Source organism: Thunnus albacares, chromosome 11, assembly GCF_914725855.1.
Source record: "Thunnus albacares chromosome 11, fThuAlb1.1, whole genome shotgun sequence".
Lineage (NCBI taxonomy): Eukaryota > Metazoa > Chordata > Actinopteri > Scombriformes > Scombridae > Thunnus > Thunnus albacares.
In genome coordinates this window covers 11,909,790-11,932,914 of record NC_058116.1, presented here as the reverse complement: position 1 = coordinate 11,932,914, position 23,125 = coordinate 11,909,790, and the positions used below count along the sequence as shown (strand labels likewise).

The window sequence follows — 23,125 nt, the reverse complement described above, 5'->3', positions numbered from 1 at the left end:
ATGAGATTATATAACAGACAATTGATATTTTATATCAAAATCAATCTTGTCAAAATAAGTTAATGTAAATATATGTGGGGCACAAGGCCTTCACTATTAAGTCCATTCTCAGTGTTTGTGCACTAGAGGTTTCAAGTTTCCACTTCACACTTGTGTAAATTGAATACTGGACCATGATTGGCTTCAAAATAGTTGTGATGTCACAAAATTATCTTAAACTCAGATTTAAGCACAGAGAAACTTCCACTTTCAGCAGATGAATGTGAAAACAGCCTTTAAGTGTCAAACTCTGCTCATACATCATTCTGCACAGTGAAGCTCAAACATCTGACGGAAGTAACAAGAAGAAAAAAACATCTTTGAATTAAGGGGGATTTAAATCAAAAAATGCCAATGTGCCTTGAGAGAAATGTGCATATTCAGGAAACATAGAATCAGGACTAATATAAAAAATAATTGTATTGATGTTAAAGGGGGGGATTTATGACACCTGTAATGCGGAACAAAAAATGTGTAGGTTAAAGGGGCAAATATAAAAATGGGCAGCATAGTGTAAACATCTGTCTAATTTTACTTTTTGACTTATGTATTAAAAAGCGTAGGTGCAATAAGCTGTATAGCGTTAGCCTAAATCTCAATCTTTGTTATTTACGCATTGTTTTATATTGTATTGTTGTAACTTTTGTTGTCGGTCCTTTTCCTCTTTTATTTCAAATTGTTTGTGTAATTATAAATTTCAGTTTTAATTTTAGTTGTTTCATGTTGTTAACATTGTAAATAGTTTGATGTGTACATATTCCCAGATGAAGATGTACTAAAATGATGTAGTTTTTACCTTTTTGTCAATGCATGTGAAATCTACTGTGACATGTTCTCAGTTAATACTTGTCCTCCAATTGTTTTGAGACACAGAGGTCTGCTCTGCAACGTGACAAATATCGATATGTTTTTTTTATGTTTTTTTTTTTTTTTTTTTTTTACCAAATTGATCACGAGTCCTTGCAGACTGCATAAAAGCTCAAAACTTTTTATTCATGTTATTATGCTGTATGTATCTTCTCTCTCTGTGATAATAAAAATACACTGATGTAAGACTTCAAAGTTTTATTTATTCAAAGAGTAAGCTACTTAAGCAGTGCAAATAAAATCTGCAGAACAAATTCAAGGTACAGTACAATATCATACAGTACAATATCAACAACAGACAAATATAAAGTGAACCTGAGTTGCAGAGTACTGAGTGAGAAATATGAAGTTTGTAGAAAAATAATAAGACTATGGTTCCTGCTCAGTGTTACATAAGAATTCTGTAGTTGGCAGATAGTAAAAAACATCTTGGCACTGATAAAAGTAAGTCCACTTACTCAACTCATCATGCTCAACAAGTAAAACTGGTGCACACACACACGCACACACACACACACACACACACACACACACACACACACACAGACCATTTATGGACTACACATGCATGATTCCACAGGTATAAGTAATGCACACAAGAGAAAACATGCACACAACCATAAATCGTCCCGTAGTAACAGAAACGACTGATTTGTGCACATTCACATCTCAGTATTTTCCCACCACTGTTGTTTTTTTTCGGTGCAGTTATTTCAGTGAGATGAGCCAGACTTCATATGGCTGATGGCAGAACAGTTAGTCCCTCCTGCATAGCAACAGGACGGTTTGAACGAACGGACTGGCAGTGCTGTGCTGTGCAGGCCGAGGCTGGGAAACCTTGTCACACTATGAGAGTGTCCCTGCTCAGTGCTGTGCTCTGTTAAAGAAATACACCAAGAGCCACGCATTAGAGACTTTGCATTCATGCCCATGCTAGGTTAGTGCAGCGTGGCGCCTAAGTCATCAAAGCTTGATTATGATTCAGAGATATCATGCAGCGCAAGTCCTGTTAGTAGCAGTGACTGTTATAGTGATTTCATAGAGAAAATTACACATTTTTTGAATATTTAAGAAACCAGAGAGTAAGCAGATGCAACACTGTTATGGTTATAAGTATGATCAGAATATACATATCTGAGGTAAATGCACATATGCAATTGCTTTTATTTATTCCAAATGTAATAAATGTTACAGCTACTAAGATAAAGTCATGTAAGATGTAAATTATAAGGATTCAGTGTGAGACCACAAATCTTGATGTACAGTGTCCAATAGACATATATATGTACAAATACTGTAAAACCTTTGCAAATATAAACCAACAGGTTGCCATTATTCTATGTTTTTTTGACTGTCAACAAATCTCATGATAACCTGCCCTTTAATACTTTATACTCAGCCACTTAAGACATAAATATGTAGTTTCTTTTTTTGGGCAGACTTTTGCCTTCATTAGATAGAATTCAGAAAAGCGCTGACAGGAAATAAGGGGAGAGATAGAGGAGGGATGTCCCAGCTGGACTCAAACCAGGAACAGTGTAAACCTGTAACCACCAGGACACTCCATAGTTTTATTTTTTAAAAAGTCTCCTTTAACATCTGGGCACTGTGGTTTTTAACAAATGTTACACAAACCGGAGTAAATAGTGGATTTGTTGGGGACTATTTTCAGCTGTGGATTAATACACATTTGGTGTTTACAGCAGCATGGCAGTGTGTTTGGGATTGACTCAAAAGTGCGCATGTTCATAATGAAGGAACATGTCACTCATGGCTCACTGATGTGTTTTTAATAGTTCTGGGACAACAATGTAGATCTATGCCACAGAGGAATAAGCTTATCAGGCTTTGGATACACCAAGCAGGTAGCTCTGGGTCTGAAAAGTGGGTCTGGGTCTTTCTAATGGCCAGAAAGGGGCGACTCCACTGGCTTCAAAAAGAAGTCAGATTGTATGGAAGTCTATGAGAAAATGACTGAGTGTATTAATGGGATTTGTTGACAATAAGAGAAAATATAGAATATCACCTGCTGGAGAGAAAGAAGGTCCTTTTCCCCGCTACAAGTAACTCACCAGGTTTCGGCTCCTATCCCTCTCCTCCCTGCCCCCCTGTAGCGTATGGGACATCCCCTGGTGAGGGCGGGTGTAAGAGAAAGGCCTCGTGGTTGGTTCAGTGGTCCTATATCGCTCTGTTCTAGGAGGTTCTACAGTGCGGTACCGGTCTGTGTTTGGGTCAGCCCTGCGGTACCGCTCTGCTTCCAGCTCAGAGTACGGAGGCAAAGGATCCTCTTCTTCTGGACGGTTGCTTGGCGACCGGCTGTAGTAACTATCGCTGCCCTTGCCTCTGGAGCTGCCTTTGGAGGGAGTGTCACTGTCCTCGTCCACCCTCCCAGCACCTCCCCGTCCCCTCGCCTTACTCTGCAGTACACTATTGAGGAAGGTATCATCATAGCCTCTGCTTTGGGGCAAGCGAGGGGGACGATCACTGTCCCATGTGTCCCTTCTCTTCTGTGGTAAAGGTGAGGGGCTGCGACGGCCCCAGCCATCATCTTCATCTCTATAGAAACGCCTTGGCGGGCTGTAATCTCGGTCATAGGATCGGTCTGGAGGCTCAGCCCGACGGCTACGGGAACCATAAGACTGAGCAAACTCCTCCAGCTCGTCCAGGGAGCCGGTCCGCCCTCTCCTGCTCAGGGTCTTTCTCTGTAGGTGCTCTGAGCGAGGGTTCCACCTACAGCAGGGAGAGCACACAGCGACAGTTTACATGTTTCTGATATCTTCCTGCAAAGCTTATGCTGGAAATAATGTGAAATTCAGACCACACTCGTAACTCTGAAACTAAAGCTGATACAATTAGTTGATTACCCAATTTACCGCCCCCCTTAGTTACTATTGCTACACCTGTCAAGCTTTCTTTCGGCACACGTGCAATTTATACTGATTTAGCATCGACATTTTCTCTAATTTCTGAAACAATGGCTCCTTGATTTCACACAGAGACAAAAGCATTTCTAGCCAGCAACCGTCAATTTAGCTAAAAAGCATGAGTGTGATACAGAAAAATGTAAGATCCGACTGTTAGTTCTTTTTTACATAACCCTCTTCACCTGCTTAGCTTACATACTTTTGTTTGTACTTTCAAACACAATTTTTTACTTTTATGTTACAAGAGAAAATGCTTTTAGGATGAGAATGAACCATTGTGTATGGAAAATATCTCGGTTAGCTATCTCAGATAACGCTGGCTGGCATACTGGATAAAATTCCCCAAATCCAATAAAGGGCAGAGCTACTAATTTGGTTTCCACATAGAGGGGACAGAGGATGTCCTATCATGAACTGAGCTTTTATTAAAGGTAACCTGTAACCCCACAAACTAATTTTGTTAGCTATTGATGTGCTCCTTGGCCTTGAAATTAATGTCCAGTAACTACTGCAGGTAGTTAGATAGTTACAGCAGATAAACACACTTTTTAATCAATTTCTTACTTTTCTCTTGTGTTTTTGGTAACGGAAAGGCTAAGAAAGACCCTCCAAAACTCTGCAGAGTAACACTCTTACTACAGCCCCATGCACACAGTTTCAACATGTGGAGAAATCCAAAGCTTGACAGGCCTGCTAAGCTGTGATTGGACAATTATTTTTTGGGGGTAGTTCATCAAACAGTGCTTGTTAATTGACAGAAACTTAATCAGCAACTATTTTAATGATCAATTAATGGCTTTTGAATATAAATAGCTTTGTTGATTGAAAAATTACAATTTTTCAATCAACAATGTCAAATATTTTCTGATTATGGTGTATCAAATGTGAAATGAAAAAGATTTTTCTGGCATATATGAAGGTAAACTGAATGCGGCTTTGATAAATTATAACGGGCATTTTCTGACATTTAACAGAAAAAAAACAATGTAATGATTTCCTGAGAAAATAATCAGAAGATTAATTATACAAATTACCTTCTGTCTAGTTCATCATCTGAGTGGTTGCCTCTGTCCCGTCTGTACCTGCGGCTCTGGGTGGGTGGAGCCACTCTGAGCACCGATTGGTCATCAAGGTCTGGGATGGACGGCAGTGCCTTCATCTGGACGGTCTGATATGTGTGTCTGAAATTATTCCCTCCTACTGTATTCCCTCCATCATGAAGGGAACTCAGCTCTGATAGGCTACTGGCTGTTGGGACAGACACATCACTGTAGAGACCATAGACTGAATATACAAATTTCACTTTATTTCTTTGTTTGATTTGTTTTAATTTCAGCATTTAAAATCTAAATCTTTCATAAATTACACAGCTATAACTGTGAAATGATGCAACTGAACATTTAACAGAAAGATGTGGTCGGCTAAAAGTACTAGGTGCTTGGGATGAGAGCATAGGACACACTGTACATCACCTAATCTCTGGTTTGTGATGATGAGGGCTGTATAACCAGGAGTACTTATTATAGCTGACAGAAAATTATATTCTAAGCAAAAAAGCACTTCCCACTACTGTCACAACATAATTTAAAGAATAAGACTGGTGTGATATTCTATATATTTCTTATTGTCGACAAAGACCAAAACCAACAATGTATTGATCCAACTAACAACACTACTACACTAATAAAAAACACACCAACACGTTATGTCCCTTCATTTATAAGAACATAGGCACTGTATTTTAACTTAATCCCATATACACCATCCTCCTGCCATAAATATTCACAACGGCACAAAATGTGTATTAATCCGCCACTGAAAATAGTCCCCAACAAATACATTATTTACTCCCGTTTGAGTAATGTTTAATTAAAACCACAGTGGCCACTTGTTTAAGGAAATTACTCAGCCTTTTAAAAAAAAAATAACTATACATTTGTGACACATTTTTTAAGGTTTACATCTTCAGTAGAAACCAATGGACTCAGGTGTGAGAGCCACAGACAAGGCAGTAAAGTACTGAGCGTTATGCTTTAAATGTATACAAGACAAAGTACTTTTGTATATCAGAACACCTCAAACATAGTTCAACAGTTTTAAATTAGTTTGCAGACTAATTATGAAAACTGCAGGTAACTGCAACACCATTGAACTTTCACCGGTGAAACAAACCTGAACACGAGTTAAATTGACAACAAACAAATTTTTTTCCTTTGCAAGTGGCCATAGCATCCGCATGATAATACACTCTGAGATGTCCTAATATAGAATATAATGGACTTTACATAATAACTTTCCTTTTGAAACAGAGAGATGTCTTTTTCTCATCTCAGTGAGGACAGTTAGATGTTATGAAATTAATGTAAGGATTAGATGGAAACTAGCGCTACTTCATGTACACAAACCATGCACATAAAACAGGAACACTTAGACCAGACACAATCACATACGCACTGTTACACTCTCACACACAGATTGCAGAAACTGGCCTAATCTGTGCAGGCTTACGTTTCAGTGCAGCCATCTTGGCAGAGGGAAACTGAGCCAACTCCTTCTCTATGTAGTACAGAACTTTCATTGAGTCCTGGTCTTGACTGGGTTTCAGTCGATAACCACTGCGCACTGTGGATATGGACACACACACACACATGCACTCACAGGGACATCATCATGCAAAGATTGCACACACATATACGCTTGAGTGTGTAATGCACATTCATACAAATCAAACAAACATATTAACACCAGATGAAAAGAACAAACATGCATATAGCAAACATGCACGAGTAACAGACATTTATGTAATTTCTGAAGGTGAGAGATGACAGATGAAATGAGAGTTAGTCGAGTCAGTGTTTTTGAAAGGAAATAAGGCTGTTACAGAGCTTTCTGACATCTCTGCAACTTACAAACTGTGTTGTTTCCACTCACCTCTAGCCAGGTTATTTTCCAATGAAGGGATAGTGGCAATCTTTGGTTCCACATGCGATGAAGGGGCAAGAGGAACCACAGCGGGGACCCCGGGAATGTAGTAGGGATACACAGGCATCTGAGCGGGCTGGGTACTCTTTGCCATCTTCCCTGCCTCGTATACTGCACAGGAGAACAACAAAACTCTAAACCTTCCATGCAGAGGGATTGCTGTTGAGTTGATACTGAGAAGGTATGTTAAAGGAAATCGTGTAGTTGTTCGTGTTACTCACAGTGTCGTGGACAGCAGCAGGTATCAGGACAGCAGCAGCAGCGGACGTAGCAGCAGCAGGAATGAGGGCAACACTGGCACCAGCAGATCCCCAGCAGCAACATGAACAAGATACTACCCAGGACTACAGAACCCACAAACGCCCATTCTGCAATACAGACAGTTAAAGACTTATAGTAAAAGATAAAGTGCTCTGTCCCAGCTGCCCTCACAAGAGGAATAAAATCAGTTTAACGGAACAATATCAACAAATGTGCTCTTAAAAATAAGACAAAAGCAGAAACACTCTCTGCATGTCATGAAAAAAGATTACAATGTACAATTTGAGTCTTGATTTTATAGCTTTGGCTACTATTCATATTAGTGATAATAGTTAAGTTAATTATAGAGATCTGGGAATATTGAAAAAATTGCTAAAAAAAGGTTTTACGCAAACAGCCAGATTAGCCAAACTTGATTTGGAAGAGAAAATAAAGGTGAATAGTAAATTTGTTACCCAAACTGTCAATAGGAAACATCCAGTTCAGCTTTGACCTAATGTACTTGCCGTAGTTGTGTGCACATGTTTTCTGTGTGATAAGGTATTTCCAGACATTTCCGGTGCGCTCACTTTCGGTTTTAACTTCAAATGAAGTGGTTTAGCTAATCTGACTAAACTACTAGCTTGTTTACAACCTTTAAATGGCCAGAGAAGACAAAAAAAGACCCAAGGTGTAATAAACCGCAATGTTCCTTTAAAATCATGCTGATGTTTCTGTTCTTCCTCCAGTGGTGCATCCAAAGAACACAAAGCACTATAATAGGAAACTTCAGGCAAACTCGAGGGAACTGACTCTTATCCCACATCACATCTCTAAAGCATCTACACCCTAACAACACACTTCCTCAGGGTGTGCCCAAAAGCAAAACCCACTCAAACCCCCTCGCTGAGTCAACATATATCCCCTGTGGAATTTAAATCATAAGCAGAGGTGAAGGATAAAAACTGAGAGTCTGTGATTTTTGCTTTATGAGGCCTCATTAACCAACTGGCTGTGTGTTTTATTCATATCGAGTTACATGCTCCTCTGACTGGGTTGGCAGCTTGTTTTGTTTTGGGTTTTTTTTCTCTCCTTCTGATGTTTATTTCAGTGTAAATTTGTTAGTCAAAGAGAGTTTTGATTGGTCAGTGAGAATAAAACATTAGGAGGCATTAGAGAAGCCAGAAGATGCCAGGAAATTAGTTAAAAGTGCAGGTGAGGTGCCGTACCTGGCATAAACTCCACATCAAACTCAGGTAGGATATCGTCCGGCTGACCTGTCTTGCCTGCAGAGAGACGGAGAGCATAGGTGAAGGCCGGCAGAGGAAGCAGGAAGCAAGAGAAAAAAGATCAGGCAAATTAGAAAATCTGGTAGCAGAGTGGTTGATTGATGGTCATGCACTAATTAAGGAATCTCAAAGAGACAAACTTTTTACACCATCAACATTGGCAAACATACAGTAATGAAACATTAATGTTTAATTAATGTATATTAAATATATCTGTCTGCATAACTTTAACAATTATGCATCATACATGCTGTCATATGTTAAGATGAATGAACACATTTTTTAGCCACGCTAGTGGCTTGGAATGGTAATGTTGGTTCATCATTGGTCCACCACTTTGGTCTGGACTGAAATATCTCAACAACTATTCAATGGACTGCTGTAAAATTTAGTACAGATGGAGCGTAGAAGATTCGCCCTCATGATCTTGGTGTTCCTTTGGCTTTAAGTCTAGCGCCACCATCAGGTTGCTACAGAGACTCATGTTCCCCCCAGGATGAATTACAATAACTAAAAGTTAGCATGCTAACAGGCTAACAAGAAGATGGTGAACATAAACTGAAGTTTATATGTGCTAAACATCAGCATGTTAGCATTGTCAGCTTTGAGCATGTTTGCATACTTAGCAGACCATTTGATTCAAAGCTCTGCTCTGCCAGTGCAGCCTCATGTTGCCTCATGGCTGTAGACTTGTCTAGTTATCACATGAATCACTGACATGTTTTAGTGTTCAGAGGTCATGCTACTAAAATATGATGCCATAGAGTTTCCTAGGGAGTGCTTTCAGAAATACTAACCTATGACCATAAACATAAGTCATGTACGCCAGAGTTCAGAGTTCAAAACCCAAACTCATCTGACTTTGAATCTATTTTTATCAGGAGGTTAGCCGTGCTATGTTTCTGTGATGCACACTACACATGTGCCTCTTTGATGGTGTTAAACCTGCACACAAATCAATTAATGCAGATGCCAATCCACACATGCTACATGCAAACAGACACACAAATATATAGAGATGTGGCAAGAGAGGCAGTGTGAGAATACAAAGAGGGGGTTTTGGAAACTGGGGCACATCACAATTAAGGACAACAATTTACCATGGGAGCTCATCAAAAAAAAAAGGCCCCACAAATTGTATCATTGTGAAACAATGCCTCTTTTGTGCTTCATATACAAGATTAACAGGTCAAAACAGGTCAAATTTTATACAGTTGGCAAACTGTAAAATACGGAAAAGAGAAAGTAATGGCCTTGATTCAGACAGCAACAGGTGAACTGGAGCTGAGACACAACTGCAGTAGTACATGTTTTTACTGGATTAATTGTGAAGTGGCAAATGACTATGATTACTGCAAAGACCTGCCTCTGTCTGACTACAGCAATAGACTACTGCCAGTCATGGCTCCAGGGTGTGCTGAGTAGACTGTTACTATGGAGCGGGGAAAAAACAGTGTACCATTCCTTCCTGATCAAAAAAGTAATCTTGCTCCACTGACCTGGCACAGTCATCTACATACCATGAAGCTCTGTAACGCAGAGTAACCTGAGAAAGCTCAGGAGCTATGCAGCTCTGAGAGGGAGGGAGGCAGTGAACGATGCAGGGAGAACATGGCAGAGCAAAAACTAAGGAATGGAGGGAGTACAGGAGAAGATTTTGCAGGGCAAAAGGGAAAGCAAAGGGAGTGAACATTGGAGGAAAAATGTATCCAAAATGAAAAATGATACCAGAAATTCAGGAGATGGTGAAAGAAGAAACATCACAACTTATTGCTTAAAGGAATACTTTGACATTTTGGGATACACTTACGCACTTTCTTGCTGAGTGTTAGGTGAGAAGATTGTAGACACTCTCCTCTCCTGAAAGTGGTATCAATCTTCTCACCTAACAAGTGTATCCCAAAATATCAAAGTATTTCTTTACAATTGAAGTTAGTGTATCTCAGAGCCATGTCAGGGCCAGATACACACTTTCTAATTCTACCTCTGTAGTTGCAATGTAGCAAAGTTAAAAAAAAAAAAAAAAGTCCTATGCCAAAAACTCAGTCTATCTTGTTATTCACACAAGTTAATGCCCCTGCTCTTCTCTCCTGTAAGCTGATTATAATAAGATTAGTGCTCAGTTCAGGAGGGATGTATGTAATGAGCAGACTTTAATGTTTATGCACATCAGGTCAAACTTACAGCAGAAAAAAACATTTTTGGTAACGATCATTTTATGTTCAAGTCAGAGTTAAGCCTTGTTTCTGCCCTTTTCTGTGTCTCTCTCTTGTCTCATGTCTACAGCAACCCTTAACATGCTCCTCTGAAAAAGCATGTTGCCATGGTAACAGCTTAAGGAGTGGCTTACGTTTTTGGCAACAATAGTCTCCACAATTTCTCCCAAACGAATGGACAATTACTTCAAGACATACATACGAATCTTTGACCTTTAACACTTTAATATTAGCTGTTCATCGCAGGTTTTGGCAGCCGTGCATAATCATGAACAACAAACACTCCCCAGGGAACAAATATAACATGATCACACACAAACATACAATATGATCCTGTACAGTCTCATGAGCCACACAACCCTGACAAAGTGTCTAACTGACTTAAGATGTACCAGACGGCCACGTCAGCTCTCTTTAGTGTACGGTTGGCTAAACAATAGAGTCTGTCATGGAGGATCAGGACCATGTAAAGAGGAAAACACCATTTGGTCGTCTCCATGGAAGCTGTTTCATGGACACTTTGGAACGCAAAAGCAACAAAAAGGGTATTTCTGAAAACCTTTACAAACAGCATATTGAAAGAAACTGCACTGAGCTTTAACATACAAATAAACATAAAGGAAACTGTAAACAGCTGATCATGATCAGGCTCAAAGTTTCTTTGTTTGAGTCTTTATGTCACTACTTTGACTGAAATGAAGTGTGGCCATACCGAGCACCAGTAACTCCAGCTGGGCCTCATTCTTCCCCTCCAGATCGTCAGCGACGACGACTTTACAGAAGTACACTCCACTGTCTCCCCACTGCAGCTGCCCGATCCGCAGGTCCGCTTCTGCATGGAGACAAGAAACCAGATTAATAGGACTGTAGCAGGTGAGAGCGCTAATGATCAGGTTCATAAAGCAGCAGTCAGTTTATGAGAGAATCACTTTGAGAATTTGAACTATACTCGCTACAAGATGAAATAATAATTACAAACACCATCTGGTAAATTATGGTCTGATGCTTTGATGTTTATGTTGATACAATTTTAACAGGGCTTTACAAAAGTAACTACATTAATGTGTATTCATGTATGCATGCATCTGTAATTTAACATTTTGCTCTGTGTAACACCTAATCGGGGCTGTGAGTAAGAAATGTTTTCCTTATTGTTTAACCCGCAGATTATCTTTTAGGTTGATTGATGATTTTTTTGGTTTATAAATTGTCATCACTGTTGTACCAGAGCACAAGCTGATGTCTTCAAATTGCTTGTATTGTCCGAACCGACAGTTCAAAACACCAAGGTGTTCAATTCACAATGATGTATAAAAGAGAAAATCAGAAAATCTTCCCATCTAAGAGGCTTTAAAAAATGACTTAAATCATTTCTCACTTGTCACTTAGATATAGAAGCTTTAGTAAAACAGACAAAACTAAATACACAATGTTTACATGTGAATAACAAGAAATCCTAATCTTAATTAACATAGAGATTACCAACATGTATTCCTTTATCATGTTAGTGGATCACTCTTGTTACTGTATTTAATGACGGCAGGAGCCCATTGTTGACACTTTTGGATAGAAGACGGGTGTTTTGTCTCGATAAGGCTTGAGGTTTAAAAGGAGAACATAGATAAATAGGAGTGAGAGAAAGGAGATCGTGATCACGTGTGCTTACACTATTGTGAGACAAAGACAAAAGAGGTTTATTTAGAGAACAGGAAATACAAAGCACAGTCAGCTCTGATTCCTGTTTGGAGATGAATCTAAGTGTACAGTAGTCAAACAGCTGCGGTAACTATTTCCCCTCAATTCATCACTTTTTCAAAGAGGATAAAAATCATCACATTACTGTTTATGATGGCAATGTCTCTGCCTTTGTAGTGCTCAGCCAGCGTCATGGAGGCTCCCTGTGCCGAGGCCACAACATGAACTGTACGGCTGCTGTCGGAGCACTCCAGGTGGGACGTGGCGCCCAGGTCGGAGGCCTGGACGCCCAGACTCTCCGGTAGGGTGAAGGACTCTCGGGTGCGGTCTCGACAGTAGGACTTGTACCACCACTGCACCACTGGGGTCTGGGTGGAGGCCGTCTGGTACTGACACGGGAGGACCACAGACTGGAAGAGCATCGCAAACCGTTGCTTCTCCCGCACTGAGACGTGCACACCATCACACACACAGACTGACACACACATAAAGAAATAGAGACAGAACATGTGAATAAGGGATGTGTTGGACTTTTTTGTATTTCCATGACACATGATTTGACTATTCAAAGTCATGTGAATGTTACTGTGAGATAAAAATGTGTGCAGCCAACTTCAAACAGCGATAGTATCATGTTCATTTTACACCCCAAAGACGAGTGTTTCTCCCAAGAGGATGACCATCAGATGGCAAAATATACTATATGTAGGGCTGCAGTTAATGATTATTTCTACTAACCATAAATATGTTGATTAATGTTTTGATCTTTCATTAATTGTAAAATGTGGAAAATTATTTTCCAGAGCCCAAGGTGATGTCTTCGAATTGCATTTTTTGTGCAAAAAATGAAAACCAAAAGATGTTCAATATACAACAATATAGAACAGTGAAAAACAGCTGGAACCAGCAGATATTTGGCATATTTACTTGATAAATAACGTAAACAATTCATTGATAATCAAAATAGCAATTAATTGTCTGTTCTCAGTTCATTAGGTCCCCCTAGCTAAAACTAATGCAGGTTATAATGTTCAGCTTTTGTTGAAACTGTAGTGCTGTTGAATTGTAATGTGTTTAGAGCTGCAACAATTAGCAGATTAATCAATTACTCAATAGACAGAAAATTAAGTGGCAACTATTTTTATAAGTGAATAATCATTCTAGTCTTTTTTTTAAAATCAAAAATGCCAAATATTTGCTGGTTTCAGTTTAACAAATGTGATGATTTAATGCTCTCTTTGTCATAAATGACAGTAAACAGATTATCTTTGGGTTTAGTAATATTTCTGACATTTTAGAGACATAACGATTAATCAAGAAAAAAATTGACAGCCCTAAATGTGTTATATTAAAACGAAGTCTACCCTAATTGATGTAAATGTGGTGGCTACAATGTTGCATGACTGTTGTATTAGACTGCAATAGTTTGATCTTGGTGAACCTAATAAACTGGCAACTGAGTGAAGACAAAAACAGTTTAAAGACAGGAAAAGGAGGCCGATGACAACTTTACTCCTGAAGAAACAGCTGCTTCTCTTCTTTGTGTGTGGATGATTCATGAGTGCGGGGGACTACACCTGGGAGATATTTAGTGTAATATCAAAACAGGAGGGAAGAGGGGAACAGAGATTAGATGTGTGTATGTGTGTGTGTGTGTACGGCTCCTCTCTTGCTTGGTACCGGGGTCAGGGGGGTTAAATTCCAGTGTGTGTGGGGGGTTGGGGAGGCCTGTGAGGAGGCAGGGGGTTGTCATCACAGAGGGGAGGGGATGGAGCAGTCGGACGCTCGTGGGTGCTTTCTGCTGTACAGCTTGTCATATTAGGTTAGGGTGGGGCGGGCAGGAACTTGCTCCAAACATTTCCCAGAAGACAGGAAGTCAAAACAAAAGCAAATCCACCAGCCTGCCTCTCCTTCAGACCAATAAGAGGAGCATACACCCTGCATTTATCTTAAATTGATGTGTTTTCTTCTGATATTAGCCTCCATACTGCATCACTCTGAGGTTCAAACTAGTGTATTAAGGATTGATGAAGTAAAACCTAGATGAAGTTTGTCTCCTGCAGTCATATGAGTATCATCAGGTGTTCAGCTGTTGTGAAACTACACATTGCACTGCACGTTTCTGAGAATGATGGTGGTGATTAAGCCAAATTTGTTTTTACAGGACAGGAGCACAGGAGGAGGGGTGACCAAGCTCCTAAATTCCTCCCACGAAAGAACTCTGGTCTTCCCTTTGTTTCTTTTTTTCATGGACCAGTCCATTGTTAGGGCTGCAAATCCCCCCCTCGCCTCTGTCCCACTTGAGGAGCTGAGGGAGGGAGGGGGGGGGGTTTCACACACTCCCAACCAATGGGCGTATCAGGCCTGGTCCAGCTGGGTGTGAACTGACCAATTAACTGCTAGAGATTTAAACCAAACCGTTGCTCCATGAATGCAATCACTTTGAGGTGAGAGGAGGTTCGGATAAACGAATACAGAAACCTCTGGATGCATCATTTCAAAGTGATGGTTAATTATTGTTTACATGCCGTTTACATCAGGTGTGACTCACTGTAGGCTAATGAACAGGTTAGAGAGACAGCAGATTGACTCTCCCACCACCTGCATGCAGACTACAGGCCTCCCTTCAGCATTAGATTACATTTTAACTAATGTGTGTATATGTGTGTGTGTGTGTGTGTGTGTGTGTGTGTGTGTGTGTGTGTGTGTGTGTGTGTGCTTGGTAACAAATGTATTCCAGGTCAGCGCTTTGCTGCATGTTTCCTGAACACGGTCGGACTTTTCCTCTCCAAAGCTGTCACATTTCCTGTCTTTACTGTGTTGTGCATTCCTTCACATTGACTCATTAGACCAACAAAAAACCCACACTGATAAGACTGAATATAATCTCCTTGTTTGATAAAGGATATCACTACAATTTCACAAGAAAATGTGTGAAAAGTGAATATTTCTGTTATGGGGGTATATTACTAACAGATGTACCACCACAGGCAGATTTCAAACCTTAAAGAAACACTGATGTGCACTTGGAGATACTTACTTGCAAATTTGGAGCAACTTGTGTACTATATTGAACATGCCACTTATTTTCGTGACTGATTAATCATTTTGTCAATAAAATGTCAGACAACAGTGAAAAATGCCTGATATAATTTCTCACTGCCCAAAATGATGTGTTCAAATAGCTTGTTTTATTCGGCCAACAGACAAAAACTCAAAGATATTCAGTTTAGTGTTATAAATGACAAATGACAACATCAAACCATCACATTTGAGAGTCTTGGGAATGTTTTACATTCTCTGCTTGAAAAATGACTAAAAGGAGAAATTGCTTATCAAAAAAGTTGCAGATAAATTGATTAATAGACTAATCCTTGCAGCTTTGAGTATACAGGCCCACTGTGTAAAATACAGCACTACCATTAAACATTGTACTCCAAAATACACCCTACAATTAACTTAACTATGGTGTACTGTACAGACAGTATAGGGTATATTATTAACATATCTGAAGAGATAAAATACACTTTAAAGTAAAATCAACAAAATATTATACAATATTACATAAAGGACATAATAAATACCGGAAGGATTATTAGCCTTGTCCCATAAACCCCCTGATATGTCAGTAATTCATTAAAAATGGGGCATACCATTAATATAATGAGTCATCTATCTCACTTAATTCACCCAAATAAATTATACAATAAAAAAGCACCTTATCAAGTGTTTTATAGCCTATACAAATAGCCCGAAGCCGCATAGCTGCCTTGGATAGGCAGTTCAGTTTGCATTGGATCAACCTGTTGCGCTGATGCAGCAAATACATTTTAGCTTGTATTGAAAGATATTCAGACTCACCCAGCGCTCCCACTAAAACAGCCCACCGGTAAAAGTTCATGATATAGTCCGTTTTACAGGAATGAGCAGTTTATCCGCATGTTTGTCATCCTCGTTGCCCGCCGACTGCTGCTGCTGCTGCTACCAACAGGACCCAGACTGCGACTAACGGGACTGTACCACTTCATGCAGAGGTGAGTTCAGCACACACACACACACACACACACACACACACACACACACACACGCACGCACACGCACACACACACACACACACACACACACACACACACACACACACACACACACAATACTGCTCCGAAAGACTGACACCTTCCTGTGCTACTCAGGATACTAAACACAGTATGTAGCAGAGCTGGTGGAGGTGTCCCTTTAGTGTATAAGCAGCAGGGTATTTTTTAAAATCTGCAGCGAGTGTAGCGGCAGTAGAGATATCTCTCTCTCTCTCTCTCTCTCTCTCTGTGTGTGTGTGTGTGTGTGTGTGTGTGTCTGTCTGTCTGTCATAGGCTACTTTCGGGGACATATTTCAGACCAGTTATTTGGGGACGGCTTGTCCAACTGGGGACAAAAGCTGACAGAAAGCTGATTTTGGGGTCAGTGGTCATAGTCAGAGTTAGGGTAAGTCCACAGGAAATGAATGTAAGTGTATATAATATCCCCAAAAGTGACATAGGTCAATGTGTGTATGTGTGTGTGTGTGTGTGTGTGTGTGTGTGTGTGTGTGTGCAGGAGAGAGGGGGGCAGCTTGTTTGTAAAATCAGGTCAGACTTGGCAGTGAGTTTTGAGGAATGTTACTTCACACAAACGGCAACATTTGACCCATTTTCTTCATTGAACTCGATTTTATTGTTGCTATATAAAACACACACACAAAAATATTTTTTTAAAAAACACAAAAATACAAATGATCACTTTTAGGCAAAATTTAACTCCTTATTACCTAACACCAAAATAAAGAAATAACAAATTAAAGCAAATATGGCATTAAGCTGTAGAAAAGATGTACCACACAAATGTTTTAAAAGATTAAAAAAATTGTAAATCTAACTCAGGTAGTTGTAGTAGAGTCTATTTGATCATGCAGGTTAAATCATTAAATCAGTATGAAGTACACATGCTATATACAGTTGGCTATGTTGACACCTCAACTTTCTTCATGGATCAGCGAGTTACCAGAACGCAAGCATATTCTTATTCAACCAGGTTTGACTGACACTCCCAGTCAGCTGTGGACAGACTCTGTGTGATGTAAATGGTAAAAGCTATATGGAGTGTACTTGTATAGCACCTTTCTAGTCTTCCGACCACTCAAAGCTCTTTTACACTACGTGTCACATTCACCCATTTACACACATTCATATGCTGGCAGGCGCTGCCATGCAAGGTGCCAACCTGCCTATCAGAGGAAACTAATCATTTATACGCTGATGTCACAACCATCGGTGGCAATTTGGGGTTCAGTATCTTGCCCAAGGACACTTCAACATGCAGACTAGAGGAGCCAGGAATCAAACCGCCATATATTTTTTTTGTTTTTGATTAACCTATTGGCAGACAGTACATTTTATGTAATGGCCATTTGTTAAACTACTAGACTACAAAGGACTGTTCCAATACAGAGAAAAATGAACTCAAAGGACATGCCCCTCTACTTTGTGTCATCATGGTATCATTCACCACCTCATTTATTTATCCTCATATGACAGGACATCAAAACATTACACCAACATTACTTTTTTTAACAATACAAGTCCTACTTTTCTATTCAGGTCAGGCTTGTTGTTCAATTAAATATTGGTGTATAGTGACATTTTGAACAGGGTCAGAAGTTGATTTGGTTTTGCCAAAGCATATATTTGGACCAAAATCTATTCACTTCAGCCTAATCAGTTAGTGGACTCGCAGGCAACTGGCCCCATAAATAGTCACTATGTCACAAAGCTTTCAGCACCACCTATTTTGTAATGTGTCTGGTATGACGAGGCACTGAGCCATGAACCCAATTAAGTGGATCCAAACAAGAAAAAAAGATTTTTAGGGCATTAAAAGAGCATTCAGTAACACAAAGTTATTGATATCAGTTTCTGTATTGATTTTAAGTGTAATTGAGGAGATTGCAGCTGCCACGTTAACGATTGCTGCAGTTGTCAAGGTGATCGCGACTGCCCCTGTAACGATCACGCTGATCGTCAAGGCGATCACGACTGCCCCCGTAACGATCACGCTGATCATCAAGGCGATCACGACTGCCCCCGTAACGATCACGCTGGTCATCAAGGCGATCACGACTGCCCCCGTAACGATCACGTTTATCCTCAAGGCGGTCGCGACTTCCTCCATAATGATCACGCTGATCGTCAAGACGATCACGACTGCCCCCGTAACGATCACGCTGATCGTCAAGGCGATCACGACTGCCCCTGTAATGATCACGCTGATCATCAAGGCGATCACGACTGCCCCCATAACGATCACGCTGATCATCAAGACGATCACGACTGCCCCCGTAACGATCACGTTTATCCTCAAGGCGGTCGCGACTTCCTCCATAACGATCACGCTGATCATCCAGATGATCACGACTGCCGCCGTAACGATCACGTTTATCGTCAAGGTGGTTGCGACTGCCACGATAGTGATCATGCTGGTCGTCCTGGTAACGTTGAGCGTCAATATCACTGCCCTTACCCTCATGTTTTTCTTTACCACTGTAATAACTGTGTTGGTCATCATCAAACTTATGTCCAGCTGTTCCTGCACTGTAACTGTTCTGAGGAACGTCTTTGTCTTCATACTGGTAAACCTGTTGCTTTGTTTCACTGGTGACCATGTCATCCTGGTACTGCTCTCCAGCTTCAGAAGTGCCTCTGTCATAAAACTGCACATCTCCAGGGGAACTAACAGACAACCAGGGATAAAATACACAACAGAAAGAGTAAATGGTGAGGTCTGCACTTGTAAACATCACTTAGATACTAACAATCAATACACTAATAATTGTTGTGTTTACAGTGGCAGAAACATACAGGACACAATACGTACCCTTCAGCGTACTTGTCTTTGTTGCCCTTTTTCCGGCAGCAACAGAAGATGAGAATCCCTACAGCCAGTAAACCTGCGAGGATTCCTACAATTATACCTGCAGTAGACCCCATGTTCATGCTGCCTGGATAGAAAGAAGAAAAACATGATGTTTTCTCACTATACTTGCAAGGCTGAGGCCAGTGTTTACAGCTTCGCCATTTGTGTATCTGAAATATCTGAGCCTTTTCTACAAATTACACTCATATGCAACTATTTTGTATTGGAAAAATATGTTTTGGGTGAGAATGATTACATTTTTTTTTTCAAAATGAGCTAATGATCTAAAGATCTTGGTCATTGTTACACAACATGCAATCTCCACACTGGTATGGTGAGGATTTCTTCAATGTTACACAATGCACTGTCCTCCACATTCAAAGAGTTGAAGTTGTGGCTAGTTATGGTTGCTCAGCAAGGATTGGACAACTGCTGCTTGGGGGAGGGATTAGCCTACTAAAAGCAGACACAAACATTAGCATTCATATCGTGTTTCTCACCACCTGATACAGGTACATCCAATATTCACTCTACTTCTAGCTCTGTTTTGGTCAGCACCATCTCCTAAGAAAAATAATTCGGCCGAAGCTTTTTAGCAGCTAAATGCTCCTCCAGGTTCACCAGCTAGTTGCTAACTTTGTCTACCATTCTGTTGTGATAGTGTACACTGAGTTGCTGCTGGAAAGATGGAAGAGAGTGGACTACCAGAACCACATGAATTAAATGAGGCTCAAAAGCTCAAAGGAGCTGATGGGGACAGCAGAGTTGGGCGGCAATTCTCTCTATCACTTAGAGGTGAGAGGTAAATCATGTTAAGACACTCACCAGGCATCACAGCTAAGGTTATGTTGCAGCTGGCAGAACCCATTCGATTTGTTGACGTGCAAACGAAGAACCCAGATGTCTCTCTTGAAATATTGAATAATGATAGATCTCCATTGCCTGTAACAAAACATTTTGTCATTCTTTACATAAACACTGGCAAAAGGAGAACCCAATCCAACAAAGATATGTGCTTCAAAGAAACATATGGATGGTTGAAAAGCATACTTTCAAGTGTCTTTGGTGGAAGTGGTCTTTGTATGTTTTGGACACTGTAGGTGTTCCATTTATAGATGGGTTTTGGGGATCCTTGCTCAGACATGCAGGTGAGGGTGATGTTTTGAAAATACTCTGCTTTTCCCTGAATCCCGCAGATGGGCTTAGAGGGAGGTTCTGCAATAAAACAAAGACTATAACAGTTAGAATCACTTTATTACAAGAAAATTGTAAAAACAAAATGCAGTATTGGTTTTACATCACCATGGAGACGACATTTGAATGGTTAGATAGACAAATAATAAACATAAAACATGTGAGTTGTTCATTCTCACCCAGGACCAAAAGGGAAGTGGTGGCAGCTGTTATTCCCTCATCATCACCAGGGATCTTGACACTGCATTGGAATTCACGGTTGTCCTGCATGGTCACCTTTGTTAAGCGGAGTGTGCTGACATAGTTGTCAATCTCCAAAAAGGCTCTGCCTTCATAATTAGGCGAGATGTCAATTCGATTGACTGATGAATAGTATGTGGCCACTGATTTCTAGAGAAATATACATAAACAAGTTTTATTCAAAGACACCTGCACTAATAATGATATTGATATAATACTTTATATTTATATCAATACCATGCCACAAGTCATGACATTATATATATATACTGTAAATAAAATTGACAATAGGTGGTATAATGTATGCTAAATAAGAGTAAGATGTATTGATTTCAGTTTATAGTTGTCGATTGATCTATTAGTTGGTCAACAGAAAATTAATCAGCAACCATTTTGATAATTGATAAATGTTTTTTAAGCAAAAGTACCAAACTCTCAAATGTGAGGATTTTCTGCTTTTTTCTGTTTTATAAACTAGTTGTAAACTGATAATAATTTGGGAAATTATACAAGCATTTTTCACTATTATCTGATTTGACTAAACTATTAATCAAATCTTGAGAAAATAATTGATATTATAATGAGAAAAATCGTTAGTTGCAGCCCTAATGTCCAGTTTTGCCACATTGTTGCTGCGATACCTTCTCTTTAATGAATTATTTTGTGTACAAATTATCATGACAATTTATCAAATTAAAAAATAATATAATACAAAAGTGTTTAGTGTATAGTCCTACCTGAAAAATATAGCATAATTTCTCTGTCTCAGTACCATGTAACATGTACAAGTGGAGTATGTGCAAGAGGCTTATTCACTTCTTTGTCATCCACGGGACAAAGGTCATTGCCACTATATGTGTGTGTGTTTCCGTACGTTTAGTTTGGAACTTATCAAGTATCACATTCAATGAAAGCACAGGACATCGTCTTTCTTTTGACTGAAACAAGTATTCTTATATACAGTCGAGTGGATCATTGTCCATTTCAAAATGTGACACAACCATAGTCATGATATGAGAATATTATATATTATTAACACTTTCTGAGGAGAATGTTGTTTTTGGTATAATTATTTAATAAAAAGAGAGAAATCCAAGAATGCTACACTTCTGATTGCATATCTTTTGGGAGACCTTCCCTGTCTGGCTAGTAGCCACGTCATTCACACACTGTGTCTTCAGTTTTACTTTCTGTTATAAATTTGTTTCCAACTTCAAGCTGAGGTTACTTTGGTGACGTCATCAGGTTTCTTTTCTCTCAGACTTGACAAAGCCACAGAAGACATTATATATATACATAGATATAAATATACATATATGTGTGTAAGTGTGTGTGTGTGTTCACAGGCTGATAGTTCCCCTTTAAGCAGCTCCTCACAATGTGCTACTAAGACGATGTTACAACCACAATTTATGCAGGAAGCCAGTTTAACTTCTTACCGCTGACCCATCTAAATATTCCCATGTGACGATGAAGAAGTCGATGGTTGGTTTGGCTGGTTTGAAGGAGCAGGTTATATTAATATCGCGTCCTCTTGCGACCTCATATTGTTGTTTTGGAATATTAACCTCCAAACTCCTGCAGCAGGGCAGCACTGAAATAAAACGAAATACATGATAACTGATAATCAATCTGTTTCTCAGTAATAGTGATGTATTTATGACATCTACTTTTATAATGTGTTATTGGAGGACAGACCATAGTAGATATGATTTAATCTGACCAACTCAACCTATATTATGTTTATGTTATATAAAACTTAAATATAGATTTTTAAGTATGTTTCTTTCCAGGCAAATATATAATAAACAGGTTTCACCCACAGGTCTCTTTTCAGTAATCTTCTTCCGGTTTAGTAGCAAAGGATTGGATTAATGATTAACATATGTTGGTGATAATGCCACAAAGGTGTGGTAGTTTATGATATTAAAGAGAGAGAATACAAGTATAAAGCTTACCTGTGAGTATCAGAAACAGTTTTTGCCATCCAAGTTGCGTCTTTGTTGCCATCATTAAAAGAAGATACAAATCAGAATAAAAAAGAAATGAAAAAGAACGATCTGAAATAGATGCTGTCTGTCTCAGACCAAGAGTCCGCCTAACCTTCACGGTGAACTCCCAGTTATGGAGAAGTTGACTCTTCCAGGTAATAAGTCAACGGCTACAGGTCACATGTCACCAGACTGCCAATCATTGCTTCATCATCCACTTTAAACCTGACCATTAGAGTTGAATGTAATAAAGAGGGGCTGTACAACCAACAGGACTTAAATATACAACATGACACAGATAGATAGATAGATAGATAGATAGATCATTTAAATATTCATCTATATAGTTAGATGACTGCAGCACAGCAAAGTATGAAATGTAGATAAAAAAAAAAAAACAATTCCTCCCCCCAAAAAATCATTTTACTGATCCCAGTCAGTGACTACATTTATTTCATTGTTTTGCTCGACAGTTCAATAGATTTTGACCTTTATAGAAAGTTGTA

The 23,125-nt window shown here is 39.5% G+C and overlaps 2 protein-coding genes across 4 annotated transcripts; both read right to left on the bottom strand.

Moving 5' to 3' along the window:
* Positions 1–1,089: 1,089 nt before the first annotated feature.
* Positions 1,090–16,309, bottom strand: ildr2 (immunoglobulin-like domain containing receptor 2). Of its 3 annotated transcripts, XM_044366441.1 has the most exons (10): positions 16,114–16,309; positions 12,398–12,727; positions 11,270–11,389; positions 8,282–8,338; positions 7,034–7,180; positions 6,762–6,923; positions 6,339–6,452; positions 4,865–5,078; positions 2,979–3,636; positions 1,090–1,783 (listed from the first exon to the last, which is right to left on the bottom strand). In XM_044366441.1, the coding sequence occupies exons 1-10, from the start codon at positions 16,151–16,153 to the stop codon at positions 1,748–1,750; spliced, it is 1,878 nt and encodes a 625-aa protein (XP_044222376.1). In that variant the 5' UTR covers positions 16,154–16,309; the 3' UTR covers positions 1,090–1,747. The 3 variants fall into 3 exon arrangements, with proteins under 3 accessions (XP_044222376.1, XP_044222377.1, XP_044222378.1); XM_044366442.1 differs by lacking the exon at positions 8,282–8,338; XM_044366443.1 differs by lacking the exon at positions 6,339–6,452 and having other exon boundaries at positions 16,114–16,308.
* A 681-nt stretch (positions 16,310–16,990) lies between these two features.
* On the bottom strand, positions 16,991–22,809 carry LOC122992451 (cell surface A33 antigen-like). The gene is made up of 7 exons (XM_044366244.1): positions 22,587–22,809; positions 22,068–22,222; positions 20,568–20,778; positions 20,245–20,409; positions 20,020–20,136; positions 19,156–19,279; positions 16,991–19,010 (listed from the first exon to the last, which is right to left on the bottom strand). The coding sequence occupies exons 1-7, from the start codon at positions 22,639–22,641 to the stop codon at positions 18,242–18,244; spliced, it is 1,596 nt and encodes a 531-aa protein (XP_044222179.1). The 5' UTR covers positions 22,642–22,809; the 3' UTR covers positions 16,991–18,241.
* Positions 22,810–23,125: the final 316 nt, after the last annotated feature.

Coding starts and splice junctions, on each gene's coding strand:
- ildr2 (XM_044366441.1), bottom strand. CDS start 16,153: ATGAACTTTTACCGGTGGGCTGTTTTAGTGGGAGCGCTGG. Junction 6,453..6,761: donor GGAAAATAACCTGGCTAGAG/GTGAGTGGAAAC, acceptor CCATATCCACAG/TGCGCAGTGGTTATCGACTG. Junction 1,784..2,978: donor GGGATAGGAGCCGAAACCTG/GTGAGTTACTTG, acceptor TTTCTTTAACAG/AGCACAGCACTGAGCAGGGA.
- LOC122992451 (XM_044366244.1), bottom strand. CDS start 22,641: ATGATGGCAACAAAGACGCAACTTGGATGGCAAAAACTGTTTCTGATA. Junction 22,223..22,586: donor ACTGTTTCTGATACTCACAG/GTAAGCTTTATA, acceptor GTTTTATTTCAG/TGCTGCCCTGCTGCAGGAGT. Junction 19,280..20,019: donor AACCTTAGCTGTGATGCCTG/GTGAGTGTCTTA, acceptor CTTTCTATCCAG/GCAGCATGAACATGGGGTCT.